Source organism: Chelmon rostratus, chromosome 15, assembly GCF_017976325.1.
Source record: "Chelmon rostratus isolate fCheRos1 chromosome 15, fCheRos1.pri, whole genome shotgun sequence".
Lineage (NCBI taxonomy): Eukaryota > Metazoa > Chordata > Actinopteri > Chaetodontiformes > Chaetodontidae > Chelmon > Chelmon rostratus.
The window spans coordinates 608,230-631,500 of NC_055672.1; the positions used below are offsets into that span (position 1 = coordinate 608,230).

At 47.5% G+C, this 23,271-nt stretch overlaps 2 protein-coding genes across 2 annotated transcripts; one reads left to right on the top strand and one right to left on the bottom strand.

The window, feature by feature from the left end:
• Positions 1-249: 249 nt before the first annotated feature.
• lrrc57 (leucine rich repeat containing 57) lies at positions 250-11,067 on the bottom strand. The gene is made up of 6 exons (XM_041954197.1): positions 10,928-11,067; positions 10,295-10,649; positions 9,572-9,707; positions 8,729-8,997; positions 2,473-2,658; positions 250-2,152 (listed from the first exon to the last, which is right to left on the bottom strand). The coding sequence occupies exons 2-6, from the start codon at positions 10,376-10,378 to the stop codon at positions 2,111-2,113; spliced, it is 717 nt and encodes a 238-aa protein (XP_041810131.1). The 5' UTR covers positions 10,379-10,649; positions 10,928-11,067; the 3' UTR covers positions 250-2,110.
• An 890-nt stretch (positions 11,068-11,957) lies between these two features.
• haus2 (HAUS augmin like complex subunit 2) lies at positions 11,958-18,219 on the top strand. The gene is made up of 7 exons (XM_041954377.1): positions 11,958-12,094; positions 12,532-12,618; positions 12,948-13,046; positions 13,570-13,639; positions 15,343-15,475; positions 16,578-16,686; positions 16,916-18,219. Exons 2-7 carry the CDS (start codon positions 12,532-12,534, stop codon positions 17,030-17,032), a joined length of 615 nt encoding a protein of 204 aa, XP_041810311.1. The 5' UTR covers positions 11,958-12,094; the 3' UTR covers positions 17,033-18,219.
• Positions 18,220-23,271: the final 5,052 nt, after the last annotated feature.

A 23,271-nucleotide genomic window follows, 5' to 3' on the forward strand; every position in this document is an offset into this window, starting at 1 on the left:
ATCAAGATTTTATGTGTCAAACACGATCAAATGTTTAATCTGCAGCGATGCATCATATTCTACAAGATCATCACGTTTGTCCTGTGAGAACCTCGTATCTCAGAAAAACAGCCTGTTTTCAGCTTTGTGACGAAGCATTTTCAGCTGATCCAAGAGGCTTTTTAAACAGTTTATTTAGCTGAAGAAGACATGAAGGAAAACTTCATCCTTCAGTTCATCACAAACATTCAACAGCAACACATCTGGAGATACGAGCTTTTCACTGGACAGGAAGGAATCTGAAGAGTAGTAGTAGTTACTAAAGACAAATGTAATGGAGTAAAAAGTACAACATTTATCTCTGAGGTGTGAGGAAGGAGAAGTATGAAGTTACATAAAGTGGAAATACTCAAGTAAAGTACAAGTACCTTGAATTTGTACTCAAGTACACTTGAGTAAATGAGAAACACATATATAATAAATGCAACACTGTACACAACATTACACACCATTTTGCATGACTACTTTTACTTTTTTATGTTGTGATGCTAAAATTTTTGTACTTTTGTTACATTTTGAATGAAGGACTTTTACTTGTAACAGTACTTATACTCTGTGGTATTACTACTTTTACTGAAGTAAAGTACTGAGTGTTTCTTCCACCCACTGAGCAGCTGAACCAAAATCTGCCAAAGTTGTTACGGTTTTTAGCTTGTTATCCTGCACAATGTGTGAAAGGACAATAATCAATAATCATGCGAACACAAAGCAGCTTCTCAACAAACTGGACCATAATCTTCAGATTAGTGTCAGCAGGAAGTGAAAATGAACACTTTACAGTCTCTTCACGCCTGTAGACCGTGTGCAGCTGAACGTATCGAAGGCGCCTGCAGCGAGTCCCCACGATGCTGCCGTCAGATTCAAGCTGAAGGTCTAACAACAAACATCCTCTTCATCAGTTTCCTGCAAACTGAACTGAACGGAGGAGCAAACTGAACTCAGACCAGACAAAATCAACTTATCTTCACATTAAAGAGCAGCTTTCATTCACCTTCACTTCATCAGAGGACAAAGACATGAGTCAGGTTTGGAAGGAGGTGAAGGAGGTGAAGTGATCCTTCAGAGTGTCTGCTTTACATGAATAAATCTATTAACAGTTTAAACTGAATAAAGGAATATTTCTGATGAAGGATTCAGATCCAGACAGTTTCTACCGGAGGACAGAACTGGATGAAAATGATCAAAAATAAAACTACTGAGAGGGCGACACGCTCCTGCAGTCCACCTGAGATCCCTTCAAAATACAGTTTCAACAGAGTGTCAGATTTCATCATGCATGCACACTTTCAGTCCAGCGTGCCGGACTCGGCCCAGCGTGCCGGACTTGGCCCTGCGTGCCGGACTCGGTCCTGCGTGCCGGACTCAAAATGTGAAAAACCCAAAAAGATCCAGTTTACCATCACAGACGACTGTGAAAACCAAGATTGAGAACCGAGAAGCTGGAACTAAAACTGTTTCCTGGTGGAGACGAGCTCCAGCAGCTTTACAGTGATGGACTGAAGAGGATTTCTCCACTTAAATTAGACAAACAGCTACTTAACATTCATTAATCATGCTAAACTTTCTTCTGGACCCACCTGAGTCTTCGTCCTTAGAAACTCCAACAGAGACCTGCACTGTCCAAACCTTTATAGCTCTACTTTCACCACCGAGTTAACAGGAAGTTTCCTGCTGAGACGTTCAGACGAATTTACGAGTTAAAGAAAAGAATAATTAAAAGAGGCAAACGTTAAAGTTAAAGAGAGAATGAATGAAGATACAAATGTTTTTGTTCCTGAGAAACACGATGAAGGTTAAACATCACAAACAGGTCAAATCTGTCTGTCTTCATGTCTGCCTGTCTGTCTTCATGTCTGTCTGTAGGTCACATAAATCAGGCTGGTGTTTGAGAGATGTCCCCGTTAACTCAGATTACAGTCCAGCAGCCAGAGGGGGCGCTGTGAGGAGGACTGTCAGGCTGTGTGACGTCTGCTTTTCAGCAGCAGAGGAAGCAGCGGTGGTGGTGGGTGGAGTCCCTGCTGACCCCCCCTACAGGTGGCGCTGTGAGGTTCAGACCTGTCATCTAGAGTCTTCAGGCAAACTTCTTCTTCGTGGCTGTGAAACGCTCCATGTACTGAGGAGGAAACAACAAATACCATCAGAGACCATCAGAGACTAGCAGAGACCAACAGAGACCATCAGAGACCATCAGAGACCATCAGAGAGCAGCAGAGAGCAGCAGAGACTATCAGAGAGCAGCAGAGACTATCAGAGAGCAGCAGAGACCAGTGGAGACTATCAGAGACCAGCTGAGACTAGCAGAGACTAGCAGAGACTAGCAGAGACTAGCAGAGACTAGCAGAGATTAGCAGCTGCTAACTGCTGTGAGTTGTAAAAATCTCGCTCTTTTCTCCCACAGAGCCTGAACACAGCGCATCAGGACGCAGGTCTCACCTGGTCGTATCCCTCCAGGTCTCTGAGCTTCTTCACCTCAAACAGATTTCCCTCCACAGAGAACAGAGAAACTTGGGAGTCCTTCAGGATGGACAGAGGGATGGAGGACAGCTCCAGACAGTTCTCCTCCAGACGGAGGACCTTCAGACGGGGACACCGAGAGACCTCTGTTGACAGGACGGAGATCTGGAGGAAGAGGAGGAGGGGGAAGAAGAGAAGAGGAAACTATGAACCTGGATCACTGTGAAGCTCAGATCATCTGACGGAGACGGACGAGTCTCTTGTTGTTTTTGGTTGTTTGGACGTGTTGACACGTGTCGGTTCACCTGGACTCTGTAGAGGCCTTCATCATACAAACATCACATCACGTTCAGGACAAACTGCAGCATCATCATACGTATAAACAGAGAGTACATCGTTTATATCTGAACTTTATATCATTCATATATATCAAATGGTTTCTACACACAGTGGAAGGAGTGTTGAGGAGTGTTGGGGAGTGTTGGGGAGGGTTGAGGAGTGTTGTGTTGGGGAGTGTTGAGGAGTGTTGAGGAGTGTTGGGGAGTGTTGGGGAGTGTTGAGGAGTGTTGAGGAGTGTTGAGGAGTGTTGTGTTGGGGAGTGTTGAGGAGTGTTGAGGAGTGTTGGGGAGTGTTGGGGAGTGTTGAGGAGTGTTGGGGAGTGTTGGGGAGTGTTGAGGAGTCTTGTGGAGTGTTGAGGAGTGTTGAGGAGTCTTGGGGAGTGTTGAGGAGTGTTGGGGAGGTTGAGGAGTCCTGTGGAGTGTTGAGGAGGGTTGAGGAGTGTTGAGGAGTCTTGTGGAGTGTTGAGGAGTGTTGAGGAGTGTTGGGGAGGTTGAGGAGTGTTGGGGAGTGTTGAGGAGTGTTGAGGAGTGTTGGGGAGTGTTGAGGAGTGTTAAGGAGTGTTGAGGAGTGTTGGGGAGGTTGAGGAGTCTTGTGGAGTGTTGAGGAGGGTTGAGGAGTGTTGAGGAGTCTTGCGGAGTGTTGAGGAGTGTCGGGGAGTGTTGAGGAGTCTTGGGGAGTGTTGAGGAGTGTTGAGGAGTGTTGGGGAGTGTTGAGGAGTCTCGGGGAGTGTTGAGGAGTCTTGTGGAGGGTTGAGGAGGGTTGAGGAGTGTTGAGGAGGGTTGAGGAGTGTTGAGGAGTGTTGGGGAGGTTGAGGAGTGTTAAGGAGTGTTGAGGAGTGTTGAGGAGTCGTGGGGAGTGTTGAGGAGTGTTGAGGAGTCTTGTGGAGTGTTGAGGAGTGTCGGGGAGTGTTGAGGAGTCTTGGGGAGTGTTGGGGAGTGTTGGGGAGTGTTTGGGAGTCTTGCGGAGTGTTGAGGAGTGTCGGGGAGTGTTGAGGAGTGTTGGGGAGTGTTGGGGAGTGTTGAGGAGTGTTGAGGAGGGTTGAAGAGTGTTGGGGAGTGTTGAGGAGTCTTGGGGAGTGTTGAGGAGGGTTGAGGAGGTTGAGGAGTGTTGAGGAGTCTTGGGGAGTGTTGAGGAGTGTTGGGGAGTGTTTGGGAGTCTTGCGGAGTGTTGAAGAGTGTTGGGGAGGTTGAGAAGTCTTGTGGAGTGTTGAGGAGTGTTGAGGAGTCTTGTGGAGTGTTGAGGAGTGTTGAGGAGTGTTGAGGAGTGTTGAGGAGTCTTGTGGAGTGTTGAGGAGTCTTGTGGAGTGTTGAGGAGGGTTGAGGAGTGTTGAGGAGGGTTGAGGAGTGTTGAGGAGTCTTGTGGAGTGTTGAGGAGTGTTGAGGAGTGTTGGGGAGGTTGAGGAGTGTTGGGGAGTGTTGGGGAGTGTTGGGGAGTGTTGAGGAGTGTTGAGGAGTGTTGGGGAGGTTGAGGAGTCTTGTGGAGTGTTGAGGAGGGTTGAGGAGTGTTGAGGAGTCTTGCGGAGTGTTGAGGAGTGTCGGGGAGTGTTGAGGAGTCTTGGGGAGTGTTGAGGAGTGTTGAGGAGTGTTGGGGAGTGTTGAGGAGTCTCGGGGAGTGTTGAGGAGTCTTGTGGAGGGTTGAGGAGTGTTGAGGAGGGTTGAGGAGTGTTGAGGAGTGTTGGGGAGGTTGAGGAGTGTTAAGGAGTGTTGAGGAGTGTTGAGGAGTCGTGGGGAGTGTTGAGGAGTGTTGAGGAGGGTTGAGGAGGGTTGAGGAGGTTGAGGAGTGTTGAGGAGTCTTGGGGAGTGTTAAGGAGTGTTGGGGAGTGTTTGGGAGTCTTGCGGAGTGTTGAAGAGTGTTGGGGAGGTTGAGAAGTCTTGTGGAGTGTTGAGGAGTGTTGAGGAGTCTTGTGGAGTGTTGAGGAGGGTTGAGGAGTCTTGTGGAGTGTTGAGGAGTGTTGAGGAGTCTTGTGGAGTGTTGAGGAGGGTTGAGGAGTGTTGAGGAGTCTTGGGGAGTGTTGAGGAGTGTTGAGGAGTCTTGTGGAGTGTTGAGGAGTGTTGGGGAGGTTGAGGAGTCTTGTGGAGTGTTGAGGAGGGTTGAGGAGTGTTGAGGAGTCTTGTGGAGTGTTGAGGAGTGTTGAGGAGTGTTGGGGAGGTTGAGGAGTGTTGGGGAGTGTTGAGGAGTGTTGGGGAGTGTTGGGGAGTGTTAAGGAGTGTCGGGGAGTGTTGAGGAGTCTTGGGGTGTGTTGAGGAGTGTTGAGGAGTGTTGGGGAGTGTTGAGGAGTCTCGGGGAGTGTTGAGGAGTCTTGTGGAGGGTTGAGGAGGGTTGAGGAGTGTTGAGGAGGGTTGAGGAGTGTTGAGGAGTGTTGGGGAGGTTGAGGAGTGTTAAGGAGTGTTGAGGAGTGTTGAGGAGTCTTGTGGAGTGTTGAGGAGTGTTGGGGAGTGTTTGGGAGTCTTGCGGAGTGTTGAGGAGTGTCGGGGAGTGTTGAGGAGTCTTGGGGAGTGTTGAGGAGTGTTGAGGAGGGTTGAAGAGTGTTGGGGAGTGTTGAGGAGTCTTGGGGAGTGTTGAGGAGTGTTGAGGAGGGTTGAGGAGGTTGAGGAGTGTTGAGGAGTCTTGGGGAGTGTTGAGGAGTGTTGGGGAGGTTGAGAAGTCTTGTGGAGTGTTGAGGAGTGTTGAGAGTTGAGGAGGGTTGAGGAGTGTTGAGGAGTGTTGGGGAGGTTGAGGAGTGTTGAGGAGTGTTGAGGAGTGTTGGGGAGTGTTGGGGAGTGTTAAGGAGTGTTAAGGAGTGTTAAGGAGTGTTGAGGAGTGTTGGGGAGGTTGAGGAGTCTTGTGGAGTGTTGAGGAGGGTTGAGGAGTGTTGAGGAGTGTTGGGGAGTGTTGGGGAGTCTTGGGGACTCTTGGGGAGTGTTGAGGAGTGTTGAGGAGTGTTGGGGAGTGTTCGGGAGTGTTGAGGAGTGTTAAGGAGTGTTGAAGAGTGTTGGGGAGGTTGAGGAGTGTTGAGGAGTGTTGAGGAGTCTTGGGGAGTCTTGGGGAGTGTTGAGGCGTGTTGAGGAGGGTTGAGGAGTCTTGGAGGGTCTTGGGGAGTGTTGAGGAGTGTTGGGGAGTGTTGGGGAGTGTTGAGGAGTCTTGGGGAGTCTTGGGGAGTGTTGAGGAGTGTTGGGGAGTGTTGAGGAGTGTTGAGGAGTGTTGGGGAGTCTTGGGGAGTCTTGGGGAGTGTTGAGGAGTGTTGGGGAGTGTTGGGGAGTGTTGAGGAGTCTTGGGGAGTCTTGGGGTGTGTTTGGGAGTCTTGCGGAGTGTTGAGGAGTGTCGGGGAGTGTTGAGGAGTGTTGGGGAGTGTTGGGGAGTGTTGAGGAGTCTTGGGGAGTCTTGGGGTGTGTTTGGGAGTCTTGCGGAGTGTTGAGGAGTGTCGGGGAGTGTTGAGGAGTGTTGGGGAGTGTTGGGGAGTGTTGAGGAGTGTTGAGGAGGGTTGAAGAGTGTTGGGGAGTGTTGAGGAGTCTTGGGGAGTGTTGAGGAGGGTTGAGGAGGTTGAGGAGTGTTGAGGAGTCTTGGGGAGTGTTGAGGAGTGTTGGGGAGTGTTTGGGAGTCTTGCGGAGTGTTGAAGAGTGTTGGGGAGGTTGAGAAGTCTTGTGGAGTGTTGAGGAGTGTTGAGGAGTCTTGTGGAGTGTTGAGGAGGGTTGAGGAGTGTTGAGGAGTGTTGAGGAGTCTTGTGGAGTGTTGAGGAGGGTTGAGGAGTGTTGAGGAGTCTTGTGGAGTGTTGAGGAGTGTTGAGGAGTGTTGGGGAGGTTGAGGAGTGTTGGGGAGTGTTGGGGAGTGTTGAGGAGTGTTGAGGAGTGTTGGGGAGGTTGAGGAGTCTTGTGGAGTGTTGAGGAGGGTTGAGGAGTGTTGAGGAGTCTTGCGGAGTGTTGAGGAGTGTCGGGGAGTGTTGAGGAGTCTTGGGGAGTGTTGAGGAGTGTTGAGGAGTGTTGGGGAGTGTTGAGGAGTCTCGGGGAGTGTTGAGGAGTCTTGTGGAGGGTTGAGGAGGGTTGAGGAGTGTTGAGGAGGGTTGAGGAGTGTTGAGGAGTGTTGGGGAGGTTGAGGAGTGTTAAGGAGTGTTGAGGAGTGTTGAGGAGTCGTGGGGAGTGTTGAGGAGTGTTGAGGAGGGTTGAGGAGGGTTGAGGAGGTTGAGGAGTGTTGAGGAGTCTTGGGGAGTGTTAAGGAGTGTTGGGGAGTGTTTGGGAGTCTTGCGGAGTGTTGAAGAGTGTTGGGGAGGTTGAGAAGTCTTGTGGAGTGTTGAGGAGTGTTGAGGAGTCTTGTGGAGTGTTGAGGAGGGTTGAGGAGTCTTGTGGAGTGTTGAGGAGTGTTGAGGAGTCTTGTGGAGTGTTGAGGAGGGTTGAGGAGTGTTGAGGAGTCTTGGGGAGTGTTGAGGAGTGTTGAGGAGTCTTGTGGAGTGTTGAGGAGTGTTGGGGAGGTTGAGGAGTCTTGTGGAGTGTTGAGGAGGGTTGAGGAGTGTTGAGGAGTCTTGTGGAGTGTTGAGGAGTGTTGAGGAGTGTTGGGGAGGTTGAGGAGTGTTGGGGAGTGTTGAGGAGTGTTGGGGAGTGTTGGGGAGTGTTAAGGAGTGTCGGGGAGTGTTGAGGAGTCTTGGGGAGTGTTGAGGAGTGTTGAGGAGTGTTGGGGAGTGTTGAGGAGTCTCGGGGAGTGTTGAGGAGTCTTGTGGAGGGTTGAGGAGGGTTGAGGAGTGTTGAGGAGGGTTGAGGAGTGTTGAGGAGTGTTGGGGAGGTTGAGGAGTGTTAAGGAGTGTTGAGGAGTGTTGAGGAGTCTTGTGGAGTGTTGAGGAGTGTTGGGGAGTGTTTGGGAGTCTTGCGGAGTGTTGAGGAGTGTCGGGGAGTGTTGAGGAGTCTTGGGGAGTGTTGAGGAGTGTTGAGGAGGGTTGAAGAGTGTTGGGGAGTGTTGAGGAGTCTTGGGGAGTGTTGAGGAGTGTTGAGGAGGGTTGAGGAGGTTGAGGAGTGTTGAGGAGTCTTGGGGAGTGTTGAGGAGTGTTGGGGAGGTTGAGAAGTCTTGTGGAGTGTTGAGGAGTGTTGAGGAGAGTTGAGGAGGGTTGAGGAGTGTTGAGGAGTGTTGGGGAGGTTGAGGAGTGTTGAGGAGTGTTGGGGAGGTTGAGGAGTGTTGAGGAGTGTTGGGGAGTGTTGGGGAGTGTTAAGGAGTGTTAAGGAGTGTTGGGGAGGTTGAGGAGTCTTGTGGAGTGTTGAGGAGGGTTGAGGAGTGTTGAGGAGTGTTGGGGAGTGTTGGGGAGTCTTGGGGACTCTTGGGGAGTGTTGAGGAGTGTTGAGGAGTGTTGGGGAGTGTTGGGGAGTGTTGAGGAGTGTTGAAGAGTGTTGGGGAGGTTGAGGAGTGTTGAGGAGTGTTGAGGAGTCTTGGGGAGTCTTGGGGAGTGTTGAGGCGTGTTGAGGAGGGTTGAGGAGTCTTGGAGGGTCTTGGGGAGTGTTGAGGAGTGTTGGGGAGTGTTGGGGAGTGTTGAGGAGTCTTGGGGAGTCTTGGGGAGTGTTGAGGAGTGTTGGGGAGTGTTGAGGAGTGTTGAGGAGTGTTGGGGAGTCTTGGGGAGTCTTGGGGAGTGTTGAGGAGTGTTGGGGAGTGTTGGGGAGTGTTGAGGAGTCTTGGGGAGTCTTGGGGTGTGTTGAGGAGTCTTGGGGAGTCTTGGGGAGTGTTGGGGAGTGTTGAGGAGTGTTGAGGAGTGTTGGGGAGTCTTGGGGAGTCTTGGGGACTCTTGGGGAGTGTTGAGGAGTGTTGCCATGCCACATCTTGCTCATCCTGCACAGACACGTATTCTTCTCTGACTTCTGTTTGTGACCATCACAGCTGAAATTAAGTGTAACGCATCACTTCCTGTCTGGAGATCATGTGTTCTCCTCTGCTATGCCTGATGTACCTGGTTCTGGTTGAGGTTGATCTCTATGGCCTGCAGCTCTGACACCTCTGTGGGGACACTTTGGATCTGGTTGCGAGAGAGGTCCAGCAGGTCCAGATGCCTCAGGCTTCCCAGTCCAGAAGGTAACTCTGAGATCTGGTTCCCAGACAGGCTGAGGGTCCGCAGAGCTTTGAGCTGACCCAGAGTGGGGGGCAGCTGCTGGATCCGGTTCCCATTCAGACTCAGAGTCTCCAGCTTCTTCAGCTTCGAGATCTCACTGGGGAGGCAGGCTGAGGACAGAAAGATGTGGATGTTACTGCAGGCGGAGGGCCATTTCAGAGAGGATGAAGGCACTAAAACCAGATCTGGTGTTGGTCCCCACAGGTCAGATCTTTGAAAATGGTAGAACAGTAGGAGTTCACTGCGAGGCAAACTAATGTGTGTTTGTAATGAACGCTGGTTAACTTCAGATGTAAACAGGTCAGCAGTAAGAGGACAGTTAGCTCACGTCAGAGCTCTCGCTGTTAACCACGAGGTTTCACGACGGGACCGTCAACAAATTATCGTTTGAATGACACGAAGCAAACATCACAGTAAAACTATTAAAACTATCACACTAACTTAATTTCATGTCGCACACCGACTTCCTATAATAACAGCACTATCACCATCAGTGTGTTGTTATTGACTAGAAAACAATGTTTTTATTTCCACCAGAGAATAAGAATAATGAGCAGATTAAGTGTTAATGAAAGTAAGTGTTCGTTGATAAAAGCAGAATCCGTCCACACATCTCCAACGTCCACGGCTGAAAAATACCATCAGACTCGAATCAGCTGCAGCGCTGCGACATCAAACACTCACTCAGCCTGTTGGAGTTGAGCGTCAGACTCTTGAGCTGCAGGAAGTTTCCGATGGCAGCGGGAAGAACCTCGATCTTGTTCCCGGACAGATCCACCGTCCGCAGGTTACCGGTGAGTCGCTGCAGCTCCTCTGGAAACTGGAAGACAGACAGCAGGAGATCTCACAGTCTGACCACTGAAGATCATAAATACTGCAATACTTTCCTAAAAAGAGCTCCGCGATGAGGAGAAAATGCATTAAGAATGGTGGACAGAGTCCAGCTGCTGCAGTAACTGTCCCTGCTTTTAGTTTAAACTGCAGCTAAACGAATACAAAAAACAACAAAATGTCTATTTCAGTTTCTCAAAGTCCAAACTTTCGTTGAAAGAGCGCTTTATATCTGCAGAGGGAGCAGGTCCTCTTCAGAGTCCACCATGTTTCTACGGGAGCCCAGAGAGGACAAACCAAACACTGACTCCAGAACTCCTTAAATGAGAACGATGCTACTGACTGTTTTATTTTTGGTCTTTGAACGTCTCTTTCCTGAGCTAGCTTGTGTGACTGTGTGAGGTTTGTTTGGGACAAACCAAAGTGAAATCTACATGATCTGTCCTGGCTTTGGTTTCTGTGTGTTTTTAGTAACAACAGCAGACTTTTTCTTCATCTGGATCAGCGTCATCAATCTTTAAAATCTTGAACTATAAACACAAAAACCTCATGACAGGATGAACAGGTGAGTCTCACCTCCTGCAGGCCCTTTGCTGTCAGCTGGAACACCCCGGTCTTCTGGGAGGTCTCCAGGTGAGACTTCAGTGCACTGTTCCCCATCTGGACCCTGCAGCCAGGTACCCTACCCCTCTGTCTGCCTGTCTGTCTGTCTGTCTGTCTGTCTGCCTCCACCTCACTGATGTCACTGAGGACAAACACACTGCAGACACAGCTCCACTGTCGGTAAACAGGGTTAAACTCGGTCTCAGCAGTTCATATCCAAACCGGATGTGTTCGAAGTGAGTCCTGGGATCAGCTGACGGACTGAAGGGTGATCCGCTTCTTTTTCTTCTTCTTCGGTGCACGTTAATGAGATCACACAGTGAAATCCCTGCAGAGGAGAGCGGAGTCATCACCACCGAGCAACAGGCTGGGCGAGCTAGCCTCGTTAGCATTAGCTCCGTAGTGATCTAGCTGTTATGTCTGAAAACTGTCTACAACATTTGAACGCTGCTGTTGTTTAAGAGTCGTTAGCACACACTCAGCACACAGTTTAAAGTACATAATGTTTATGGGTGTGAATCCAGAGCTACGTTAGCACAGTAACGTTAGCCTGCTAGCTGCCACCACAAGAGCTCAACAAACAGGAAACGGGGCGCGTTTACTTACATCAAAGCGATCATCAAAATGACGAAACTCTTCCAAAATTACTGTCCGATGAAATTATAAACACAAGTAAAAGTGCGCAGAGGAGAGTGTGAACGCCCTGTTCCAGCTCGGACCGTACGGCTGGGACCCCGCTGTACCAGCCAATCAGAACAGCGCAGAGGGCCTACGTCACTTCTTATGAGCATGCGTACTTTCCCCCTGAGTTTGTCAATACACATACATGAACAACAAAAAGCATCAGAGAGACAGACAGACAGACCGCCTCTGCTAAACAGTCCACCTTTCTCTGATCTGAAGATACGCACGTGCTGTATAATCCTGACACAACCACCAGACACTCCTACATAATCCTAATACAACTAGTGACCCCCCTACAAGCACGGTATAATCACTGTACAACTCATACAACCTCCATACTGCCACTAAATATCCACTGTGCAATCCCCATATAACCACTGTATAACCACTGTATTACCACTCTACAACTGATGTCATAACAGACAATGTAATAATACGGACTGATTACAATAAATATACATCAGGTGATTGTTTGATAGATAGATAGATAGATAGATATACTTTATTTATCCCAAACTGGGAAATTGCAGTGCAGCGCCATTATTTTATTTGTTCATTCCAAAAAGGTTCAGTTTATGAAAGCTGTCAGAACTTTATTTCAAGAACTCTAGAAGTTGATATTTGTCATGAGATAAGACAATAAAGGTAAAGAATCTGAATGACCAGAAGTGATCAGCATCTCAGTGTGTTTAGTAAGAATGAAAAGCTTCTCAGTAACTTAAACTTCAGCCTTATAACTGAACAAACAACAGAACAGTTCAATGTGCGATTTTCCACTCTTTCAACGATGTTACAGAAGCATCCAGCTGCTCTTAAATATGATCATCGTCCTGAGTATCCGCCTGCGGCCTCAGAACCTGTAGGAACCAGCTCACCCCAGAGGGTGGCAGTAATGTAACACGGAAGCACAGGAAGCCGAAATAAGAAGAAGAAGAAGAAAACAAACCATTGGCGGGTGTAGGAGGAGTCGTAGCTGTTGTTTTCCAGGAGTCTCTGTTGTAGAAACGATAAAAAGAAACAACAAACTGCCGCTAAACTCTTCGTGTTTGTGTTTTCAGCTTCATATCAATCGGCGGAGTCAGTGTTCCGGTAAGAACTCCGCTTCCTGATTGTTTCCAGGCAAACACGTTAACGTTAGCGTTAGCATTAGCCGCTCTGTTTCCCCGCTGCTAGCTTCTAACATACAAAGCTATCGCAAGAAAATACATTGAGATGTTTTAAGAAACGACCCCTCGACATGTGTACAAAGACAATAGATCAACCGTGTAGATGAAGTTCTGGCTTATATAACCTACATGTTTCCTGTGATACGATCAGTAAGATCATCAGCAAAGGATCGTATTAAAATATTTCATGTTGTTCACAGTTAGCCACCTTAAGCTTTAGCAGAACTTTGAATTCTCTAAATGCTAATGAAAGGTGCTTCCTTTCTTATCTTCTTTAGCAAAGGAGAAAGTCGACCATCACTGACAAGAACATGTAGCTGTGTGAACATGAGCAGCTGTGTTTGTCTCTGTTGGTTTCAGATGCATCAGTGGGATTTGTCTCCGTTCTCAGTCACTCCAGCTGCCAGTCTGCTGTCCAGATGTGTCTCCAGAGGCGTCTTGTCTCAGGTCAGAGCCTCCCACCAGGTCACTTCATCTGTAGGCTTGCTGAAGCTTATCAAAGCTGATATGTGGACATTTCTTAGTTCTCATATTTTTACCGATATTCTTTAGTGTGGTCATTCATAAAAAAACATTCTGCTGTTTTCCTCTCTGCTGAAGTCTTTTACTGAGTTTAAACTCCAGGAAACTCTATTCTATTGTTATTAGCTCAAATATGTCAATGTAATGACTGTAAAGAATGACTGAGGATCATTTTAGTTTTGATATTATATGATGTGTATTTGTCAGGATTCCACAAGTTCTCCTGACAAATGTCTCTGTCTACCTGTCCTCAGGAGGAAATAGACTCCGCCTCCTCCAGGCTGAGCCCTGCCTTCTCTTCTCACCTGCATGAGGCTGAACAGCGAATCAGAACAAAGAGACAGCTGGACAAGGTACGCTTCAGGTGACGACACTTCCTGTTTATCTGAGCACCTGGAAAAGTCTGGGATTGGTCTTTTCCAGGCCTTGAAATAATGAACATAGCTGTATTTGTTTTATTAAAACTCAAGTTTATACTTGATGCTCAGATTATACAAAAGCCACAAACTGCAGTATGTGACAGCCGAACTGTTTCTAAATGATGTCAAACATTAAGAAACTTTACTTCTATACTGATCTCTGCCATAAGCAGATATCATCCATTTACTGGAATGTCAAGAAATAAGACAAGCAAAAATAAAGTATTACATAAAGACATGAAAAAGAGGACAACAGTCCGCTGACTCACGTTTTTCAGGATCTTTGTCCCTTTTGATTGTTCAGTTTATTCAGAGAAACGCCGAAAAACATTCTGTGTTAAGCTTGATGAACGTGAAAAGTTTGAAACCTGCAGATTATTTGTTGTACTGTAGTATTCATTTAGCTCTGAAGTCTTTTCCTGAAGTTTTGTCTTATTAAAATGTGTCTTTATCGCAGCTGCAGCTTGAGATGGAGCTGCTGAAGATGGAGAAGGAGAGCGCCGACGTCACACACAGATTCTACCTCAGTGAGTGTTTGAGTTGTCTTTCAGAAACAAGAACTAAAGGACGTCTGATGTTTGTTCTCTAATGTTCTTATCAACAAAGAGTCAAACCAGCACGGAAAGACTGTGTGTGTGTGTGTGTGTGTGTGTGTGTGTGTGTGTGTGTGTGTGTGTGTGTGTGTGTGTGTGTGTGTGTGTGTGTGTGTGTGTGTGTGTGTGAGTGAGTGACAGGCTGGTAGATCTTCTTCCTCTGAGCCACAGAGCTCCATTCAAACACATCAGTGAGCCTCGCTGTAGCTCTGGCTGATTATTCACCGTGAACAATGAACACACACATACTGTAATTTATTCTGCCATAGTCACACACACACACACACTGTAGTTTATTCTGCCTCAGTCTCACACACACACACACACTGTAGTTTATTCTGCCTCAGTCTCACACACACACACACACACTGTAGTTTATTCTGCCTCAGTCTCACACACACACACACACTGTAGTTTATTCTGCCTCAGTCACACACACACACACACACACTGTAGTTTATTCTGCCTCAGTCTCACACACACACACACTGTAGTTTATTCTGCCTCAGTCTCACACACACACACACTGTAGTTTATTCTGCCTCAGTCTCACACACACACACACACACACACTGTAGTTTATTCTGCCTCAGTCTCACACACACACACACTGTAGTTTATTCTGCCTCAGTCACACACACACACACACACACACACACACACACTGTAGTTTATTCTGCCTCAGTCTCACACACACACACACACATGGATTAATATGCTGAAAATAGTCCCAGCAGAGGATCTATTTCCTCCTGTTTGTCTGGTTAAAACTACAGTGAGCAGCTGAAACAGCTGAAGCTTTTAAACATGAAACTTGAAGTCTGGAAGTAAAGTTTTGTCTTATCATCTTATCTTAAGTATTGAGCGACAGACTAAGGGTGGAGATATATTTGCTTTTTGACCACACGTAGACAGCCGGCTGCGTCGTGAGTGTAGCTCGATGCCTGGCTCTGTGTTACGTGTGTTACTGGATGACACCACTAGAGGCACGCAGCAGAACTTTGATCTGTCAAACCTCGTGATGTGAACAGTAAACATGGTGAATTCTTCCTGTCAGAAAACGACAGGAGCACCGTCATCAGATGTATGTAAGCACGTCATGAGCATGGCGAGTGTGATTCTGTCGTTCTGCCAGTGTGAGAAGCTGATTATGAGAAACACAGTTAGTGTTTTTAACGTCCACCACACAGCACACACAGTGAGCCGCTCGGTTCAACCATCACCCTCCACCGTCCCCACGCTGCCCCCGCTCTTCATGTGTGTACTGCATCTTGTATACGTGTAGCATTCGCTTCTGAGGACAACCAACGCTCCGAACACATGCAGGACACGTGAGGCAGCCATCATGCAGCCTCACGTGTTGGTTTGATTCCCAGTTTGAGGTTTGCTGAGCAGACGAGAAGTAGAGAATAATAACAGACTAATGTGGAGAACAAACCTGTTAAATGCACAAACTGATATTATTAAACCCAAAGATGTTTCAGAACTGTTCATCAGGTGAAGTTTCAGGTATTAGCTGTGAAATGAGAGGACGTTCTGAGAACAAACTGCCTGCGTCTCAAACTGCAGGAACGAATGAAGGAAATGACATTAATGTTCTCACAGTTCACTTCCTGTGTCTCTCTTCTGTCCTGCAGCTCAGAGGTTCCAGAGCCTGCAGGTGTTCTGTGGTCACCTGCAGGACCTCCTGAAGGATCAGAACAGCCTGAGGCAGAGACTGGCGAGACCTCTGGGCCGCACCGACCTGCCTGTCCAGGCTCACCTGCACAGGTAGCACCTGTCTCCTCATCAACATGGTCCAACATCAGCTGCTGTGATCGATCAGAACAGATAACTGATCCATTACTGACTGCCCCCCCTGCTCCTGCTGGTGTTTTCACACTGACACAAACTCACCTGATCAGGTGATCAGGTGAGGTTCAGAGTTCACAGTGAGCAGCAGGTGGAACTGCTCGTCCTGGTTCGGTTCCAGGCGGACTCCTCAGTTTCTATCTTTGTCTGATACGAGCCCCCTGATGCTGATATCATACTAAAAAAGAGTGATTTTATTTTTTGGTCCTAGATACTGAGACACATGTAGAAATACAAGATTCTCCAAATCCACGACGCCATTTTCAATTCCAGCTTCTTTTTTTATTTCAGCTCTGATGGCGGTTCCGTTCCCAGAACATCAGGTCTTGATTTATTGAGTCAACACGTCGTTACCTTTAATGTACCAGCAACGTTTTCCACTTTCAAACAGTCGAGGCTTCGTGCTGTCCAGTGTGATTTGACTGTCTCATGTATGTTTTTCTGTGGAGTTTAACACTATAAAATATAAAATGAAGAGGTGTGGAAATATCTCCAACCATCCAAAACAAACAGCAGCTGGATTCAGCTGTGAGTTTCATGTGTTGTTGTGTATGTGAGAGTGCAGAGAAAACAAATACTGGAGGAACCGCTGATCCTGCTTTTCAGTTATCTCACCTGATTCTGTCACACACCTACTAAATTCATGAACACCGGTCTCAGACCCATCGTTTGTAACGTTTTACAGTGTAAAAATGTCCTTCAGTTCTCTGTGGGGGGGGGGCAGCTGTTTCTAAATGCCCTCAGACATCTTTAATATTTCTGTTCTGACGTTCACTGATCAGCTGACTGACACACTCATACACCTGTAATAAGGTCACATGAATGAGACGTACCTGCATGGATCAACACTCTGAAGATAACTGACTGAATAAGGGTGTTGGGTGTGTAGTTTGGTGTGTTGACCCTTTAAACTGACTGATCAGGATCCTGACGCCTGCCTGGTGGCTGATCTGGATCAGACCCAGACAGCAGACCGCCATGTTCCCTCTTTGTGTGGTAAATGTTTGGTTTTGTGGTTCAGGTTCGTGGTGGATGTGGTGAAGATGCTGCTGGACTTCATAGAGACTCTGGAGGAGAAGCTGATCTCAGCCCGCTGCGCGTCCACCGCCAGAGACCACCTCGCTCAGCTGGTGAGTCACATGATCGCTGTAAACCAATGAGGCACAACGAAAAAAATCAAATCAAATGTTTCCTAATGAGCTCATTATGCTGACTCACCATGAGGGTCTTTTCTTATCATGATCATTTCATTTAGTTCTCCCTGAAACCATCTGATCTGTCCCTCTGTCTCTGTCTGTCTGTCTGTCTCTCTCTCTCTCTCTGTCTCTCTCTCTCTCTCTCTCTCTCTCTCTCTCTCAGAATACCTCTCTCGCCCAGTTACTGGCTCATGTAGCAGAGGTGGACAGTTTGTCCAATCAGGTTCTCCGATGGAAAGAAGTCCACAGCAGCAGCTCGCTGAGTGACAGTTCTGCATGACGACCCCTGACCTTCCTCCTCCTCCTCCTCCTCCTCCTCCTCCTGCTGGATGGACAGGATGTCTTCTGGTTGGACTGTTTGTGTAACTGTAGTAATTATTAAATTATTGTTGTTTTTCTGTGTCAGAGTTGATGAGCTTGATTCTTGTTTTTATAATAAAATCAGATTTTAGGAGAAACATGTCAGCTGACTTCCTGTTCCTCCTCTTCATCACGATGACATCACAGCAGGTTTGTTTTATTTGAGCAGTTTGAAGCTCAGTTAAAGAAGATGAATGATTTCATCTGGTGGTTCAGGAGGCGAGAGACCTGGAGGAGGATAACTCACCTCCAGGTTAACTGTCGTTTATGACTCTGAATCATCACACCTGCAGCATCACTGGTCCTCCGTCTGAGTGCTGAGCTCCAAACCCACAGTTCACACAGTCCACGTGGGACCTCAAACGGACTTGGTCTTGTTAGCTTCTACAGAGGAGCGACAGAGCGTCCTGACTGGAAACACGACAGACTGATGTGGTTTGTGGACGACTGCAGCAGGTGGTTAAAACCAGCCAGAACCGGAACCATCGACTGATCCTCGGTGATATCAGTGAATGTTCAACGTCCAAAAGAACCTCAAAGACAAACTTGAACTTTACAGAGAGCAGAGTCCACTGGTGGCGGCTGCAGGTGACCCCCACGGAGCAGCAAGTCTCCCCTGATGCCTTTAATGCTCCTGTTTGAAACGAGTTCCGGTTCTCTGATCTCACCTTCAGATGGTTCATCTCTCAGCTGCCTCTGCCATCGTCCTCTGCTCTGGTTCTGTGGACCTGGTGAATTGATTCAACATGTAGAAATGATAACGTGATGCTTGTGAGGTGACGGCGTGCGTTTGGTTGTGTTTGAATTACAGTGAATAATTAAAACAGTGCAGCCAGTACTAGTGTCCCTGCAGCGCAGTGTCATAATCCTCAGACTGTACCTCTGTGCCCGAGGGCTGACATCGCTAAAGTTCTTCCACCTGTACCTGGGCGGGCTCATCCCAGGTGAGTCCCAACACACAACAGCTGCTTTGTTTCTTCAACAGGGCAGAGCTGGCAAAGGGAGGCTGAAGAAGTCCAGTCCAGTCCTGTCCTCCCTGAACTGACCCCTGCAGGCTCCTGTACTTCATGTTGTTGCTCTACATACTTTATGTATATTTCAAACTATTTGCACATATTTCTTGACTTTTTAACAATATTTTAATTTTTTTTTCATTTATAGCTAAATGTACATATGATTAAATTAGTGTGTGTATAAATCCTGTTGTCCTGGCTTTATTGATCATTACTCAGATTTTGAGTCAGAAACTCCATGAAGCTCCTCCAGGTGTTTTCAAGAACTCCCAGCTTCCACTGAGTGATGTGTGTGTGTGTTTCCATGGCAACACACAATAATAGATCCTTACTATATTGATGTATACCTGGTTTGTTCACATCTTTGCATTGTGTAGCCTTTGCTGTCTTAGCATTAAGGGACTGTTGGCCATCAGCAGAATCTGGTGTTGTCTGGTTGAATGTGTGAAGAAGACCACGGTGCGTTCGAGTGAAAGCTCCTTCCTTTAGCACCGCTTCATTTGGAGCATGTGTCTGGCAGAGTGGGTTCAACGTCATTTCGATGCTCGCTATCATCTACCTGCTCCCTCGCTCTCTTTCCCACCTGGAGAGCACAGGTAACACAGTCAGGATCGTGTTTTTTTACTTCTCCAGTGCTTTCAACACGATCCAGCCGTCACTGCTGAGGGGGGAGCTGGAAGGAGCCGGAGTAGACTGTCACCTGGCTGCATGGACCACCGACTACCTCACCAACAGACCTCAGTATGTGAGGCTTCAGGACTGTGTGTGTACCCTGTGTGAGCTCCACAGGGTACTGTCCTCTCCCCTTTCCTCTTCAGCCTCAACACATCAGACTTCAGACTCAACGCAACCAGCTGCACCTCCAGAGGTTCTCTGATGATACAGCCATCGTTGGATGTGTATCACAGGGGAACAAACTGGAGTACAGGAAGGACATCACTAACTTTGTCGACTGGTGTGGACTGAACCACCTGCTCATCAACAAGGAGCTGTCCTACCCACCATGTGCAATTTCTGTAAAAGCTGTGAAATTCTCATTGAATCTTTCGCAGTGTGTCATCCGGTCACCTATTGCATATCTACAGATCGATCCTACAATTATGCCCCCCCCCCCTTTCCCGATTGGCCTGTCTCCAACCTGTGCGGCTCTCTCATTGGACGACTCACGGCCGCCACACCTGCAGGTTGGTCCATGTTCGCAGGCTCCTCAGCGGTCTGCAGTCAGCGCGTCGTCGCATCGGGGTGGTCTCACTCTGGTCCGAGGCGTCATCAGACCTGCTGGATATTTCTTGAAAATACGTTTTTTTCTTCTCTTTTCCTTCTGGTTGTTGTCTGTTCAAAGGTAAGAAGCTCCGCTTTCTTCGCTCTTTGCTGCGTTAACGAGCTCATCCCGAAGAGTCGCGACCCTCCAGGTAAAGTTGGCATGTTGTAATAGAAGTTGTGTTCGTTTGTAATGAAGTGATTTTACTTTCGGAAAGTGTATAATGAGCTAACATTAGTCAGGTCAGCATCACAGTGCGGGTTTGTTTTCAGCCTGTCGGTGTGTCAGATCTAATGAGCTGCTGTAATCAGGTTTGACCTTGAGGTGGTGTTCATGCCCCTGAAGTGAGCATTTAGATGTACTGTTGGAGTAAAGTTCAGACCTCTGAGGTTAATTTGGCTGCTGAGCTGAAACCACAGTCACAATAAAGACTTTAGGCTCTTCAATCAGAATCCAGCAGAGCTTTTTCTTTGCTCGACTGTGGGGGTGTTGAAGCCTCCTGCATCTTGTCTTTTGTAGGGATGGATTACACCCCAGTTTTTGAGTTTCTGCCGGGGTCCGCCCAGCTGCGGCTTCAGGCCAGCCCTGAAGCTGCTCGCGTGGCCCGGGAGAACGGACGGCAAGCCGAACGGCCCCTCGCCCTCCCCTCGGCACAGAGGGCAGAGGCGGAAGCGTGGTGGCAGGTCTTGGCCCTGGGGGGGGACCTGACTGACCGCCGGCACATCCTCAGCAGGACCAAGGTGCTGTTTGCTCAGTACCGGGGTCAGACCTTCCGCTGGCTGCTGACCCACGACCTCGGCCACACAGTAGCGCTCCTGGCCGGCCACGAGGCGGAGCGGGAGGGGGGAGCCGGAAGCAGCAGCCCCCTAATGTGCAACAAGGACTCCTTGCTGGAATACGCCCGCCTCTTTCCTGCTCTGGCTGCTGCCATCGCTGACAAGAAGAAGACAGACACAGAGAGCGGCCAGCTGGCGGCCTTCAGAGCATCCGGCCCTACGTCTGATATCACCCCTGCTGCTTCAGCTGCCCCCGCCACCTCATCTCCATCCTCCACAACCCACTCCACCCACCAGTCTCCCTCATCCAGACCGTCACCCTCCAGCAGGGTCGTCTTTGCTGCGCCCTCCACCCCTTCCTCCGCCGCCCAGAGGATGGCTTCACCGCCTGCTCTGCACCTCCAGCCGTCCACCGCGAGGAAGAGACGGGCCAGGGTCCTGTCAAGTATGCATCCAGTCACCTTCTTCGCTCACATTGTGGTCTGAGGCCTCGGCAGCAGCTGGTTTCATATTCATGTGAGGGGGAAGCTCAGCCTGTTGTTCTTCAGTGCTATTTGACGATCAAACTGTTTTTAATTGTGGCTCCAGGTTCCTCAGAGGATGAAGACGAGCAGCTCATGATGCAGACAGATGTGTCAGGTGAGTCAGTGTTTCGTCCAGCTGTGTATGAGGGCAGCACCAGTGCTGACTTTAACTTTAATGCAGGGCAGTGCAGTTTTTGTTCACATTTGTCACCTTTCAAACAAGAAATGCAGCTCAAAGTGCTTTAGAACAAAGAACTCACCTGCAGAAAGTCACATAGACAGAATGAACATGAAACACGGATAAACACTTTTAATACATTGACAGTCAGCCATTTGAACCTCAACAGGTGAGACCTCAGAAAGTGTTTTGTCTCGTGTGAACACTCCAACAATTAGAATGTCTGAAGCAAACAAGCACAACAGAGCCTCCCAACAGATTCAGCACCTGCCTTGATTTACTGAAATCAGCCTGTTTCAGTCGAGGCCAGAGCGTCTCCCCCCAGGTTTAACCTCACCGTGTGACCTGTGTCGAGCTCAGCCTGAAGCTGCCCCAGAAAAACACCCTGCTGTGCTGCTGTTGGACAATAAGATAATGATGAAAATGCATGACATAAGATAGAAACCAAGAGGTGCAGCAGTGCACGAGTGTTTCAGGCCTGTGTCAGGAAGCCATGGCAGCGTAAAAGCTGAAGTTTTTAGCTTTCTTTTGAAAATATTCAGTGAGCTGCTTCCTGATATCAGAGCTTTGAGTCGTTGACAAAGGCTGCTTCCCTGATTTTCTTCCAGGTGTTGCAGGAAAACCAGCAGCAGATGGTCACAGTGTTCTTGAAGGCATATAGTTAGCAACGTAGCTTGGTCCTAGTCCATCAGTGGCTTTGTTTACAGGAGGAGGATCTTCAAATCAACTCTGGCTGTTACAGGAAGCCAGTGCAGAGCAGATAAAACTGGACTAATGTGGTCTCTCCTCTTGGCTCTGGTTCATAGAGAGTTGCAGAGTTTTGAGTTGTTCTGAAGTCTCTCAGTGGTTTTCTTCTTCTGTCAGTAAATAATGTGTCACAGTGATCGAGTCGCTGGAAATAAAGACCTGGATCAGCTTTTCAGCACCTTCTTCATTCATAAACTGTCAATCTTCAGCTGTTTCTCAGGTGAATGAAATGTTCGTCACCTTATTGATGTGGGACGTGAAGCTTCGATCTGAATCCAGGAGAACACCGAGATCTGATTTAATCCAGGGAGTTAACTTCCCAAATGATCTGTTTGTTTCAGGGCGACTCGCAGGAGTTCAGCTTTGTCCTCATTTAACTTGAAGAAATGATTGCTCATCCATTGATAACCCTAACCCTAACCCTAACCCAGGTTCTTAAAAACAATGTTTTGCCAACTTCTGTTCCACTTGGGCCTAATTTGGTTGAATTTGCATGGGAAATTGTTCACTGTGTTTTACTTTAGTTAGCTCTCCACTGTTTCAGTAGCGTTAGCATCCTTCGTGAGTTGAGCGTTTTGCTACATGAATTAATAGTCAACAACAGAGTATCACGTTGCCACTGTGATGTGACGGTACAAATAACATGTTGCTTTTCGTTGTGTTTGTGGACACGTTTTTCAATGTAGACTATAGTATGAAACGGAGGCAGGGAGACATCTCCAGCTTCTTCACTAAGAAGAAATTTAGGGACAGTGACCAGGAGGAGTGTGAGACTCAGGGTGAATGCAGCCAAGCTAACATTGACCAAAGTTCCCAGGGCCTGAACAGCGCTCATGGACTTCCAGGTGAAAATGCAGGAAGTAGGGAAATGCTTTAAAATGTGTAATGTGTGGGGCTCTCTGCACAATTACAGTTATTTAGTGAATTAAGGAATTTAAATAGGCTACCTCCTTTTAATCATGGTACTAAACCAGCACGCACTTAAAATTGTGTAGTTGTTAAACAGTTCATATATTCATGCTATATATTATTTAAAAAATAATCATGTACACTTTATAATGTATGTTCAATTAAAAAATGAGTTAATTAAGTGCTGACTTTGTCAATCAATACTTTCAGATGCACAAAGGGAGAGGACTGACAATGGTGATGAGTCTGACCGTGCTGAGTCAGATGACAGCTGCAGCTACAGCAGTTGCAGCAGCTCCAGCAGCAACGGGAAGCCCCCAGTTCATCCGCCCTTTGCTACGCCTAAAGGTCTACAAGGTAGAATATTTATTAAAAATTATATTAACCTATCACCAGCAACATCTGAATTACTCTTTTGTATTAATTTCTGCTGAAATGCAGTCGTCCCTTTATCTATTTTAAAGACAATCAAAATGTTACTTTCAAGTTGTTGTTGCTGAATGATCCAACTCAACTTTTATAAAGTTTAATAAAATCCTCATTTAAAAAATCCAGAATCTTTGCATATATTTTTATATATATATAACATTTGCCATAGGAACAATAACAAAAGCATATTTCTGTCTTTAATTGTCAGTGTTGATCATGAGTATTAATTTCCACAGACTTATTTTGGATTTATTTTTAATATTTTCAGACATTTCTCAGACCAGAGCTGCAGGTCCTGCGCAACCTGTCCTGAAGACCTTCC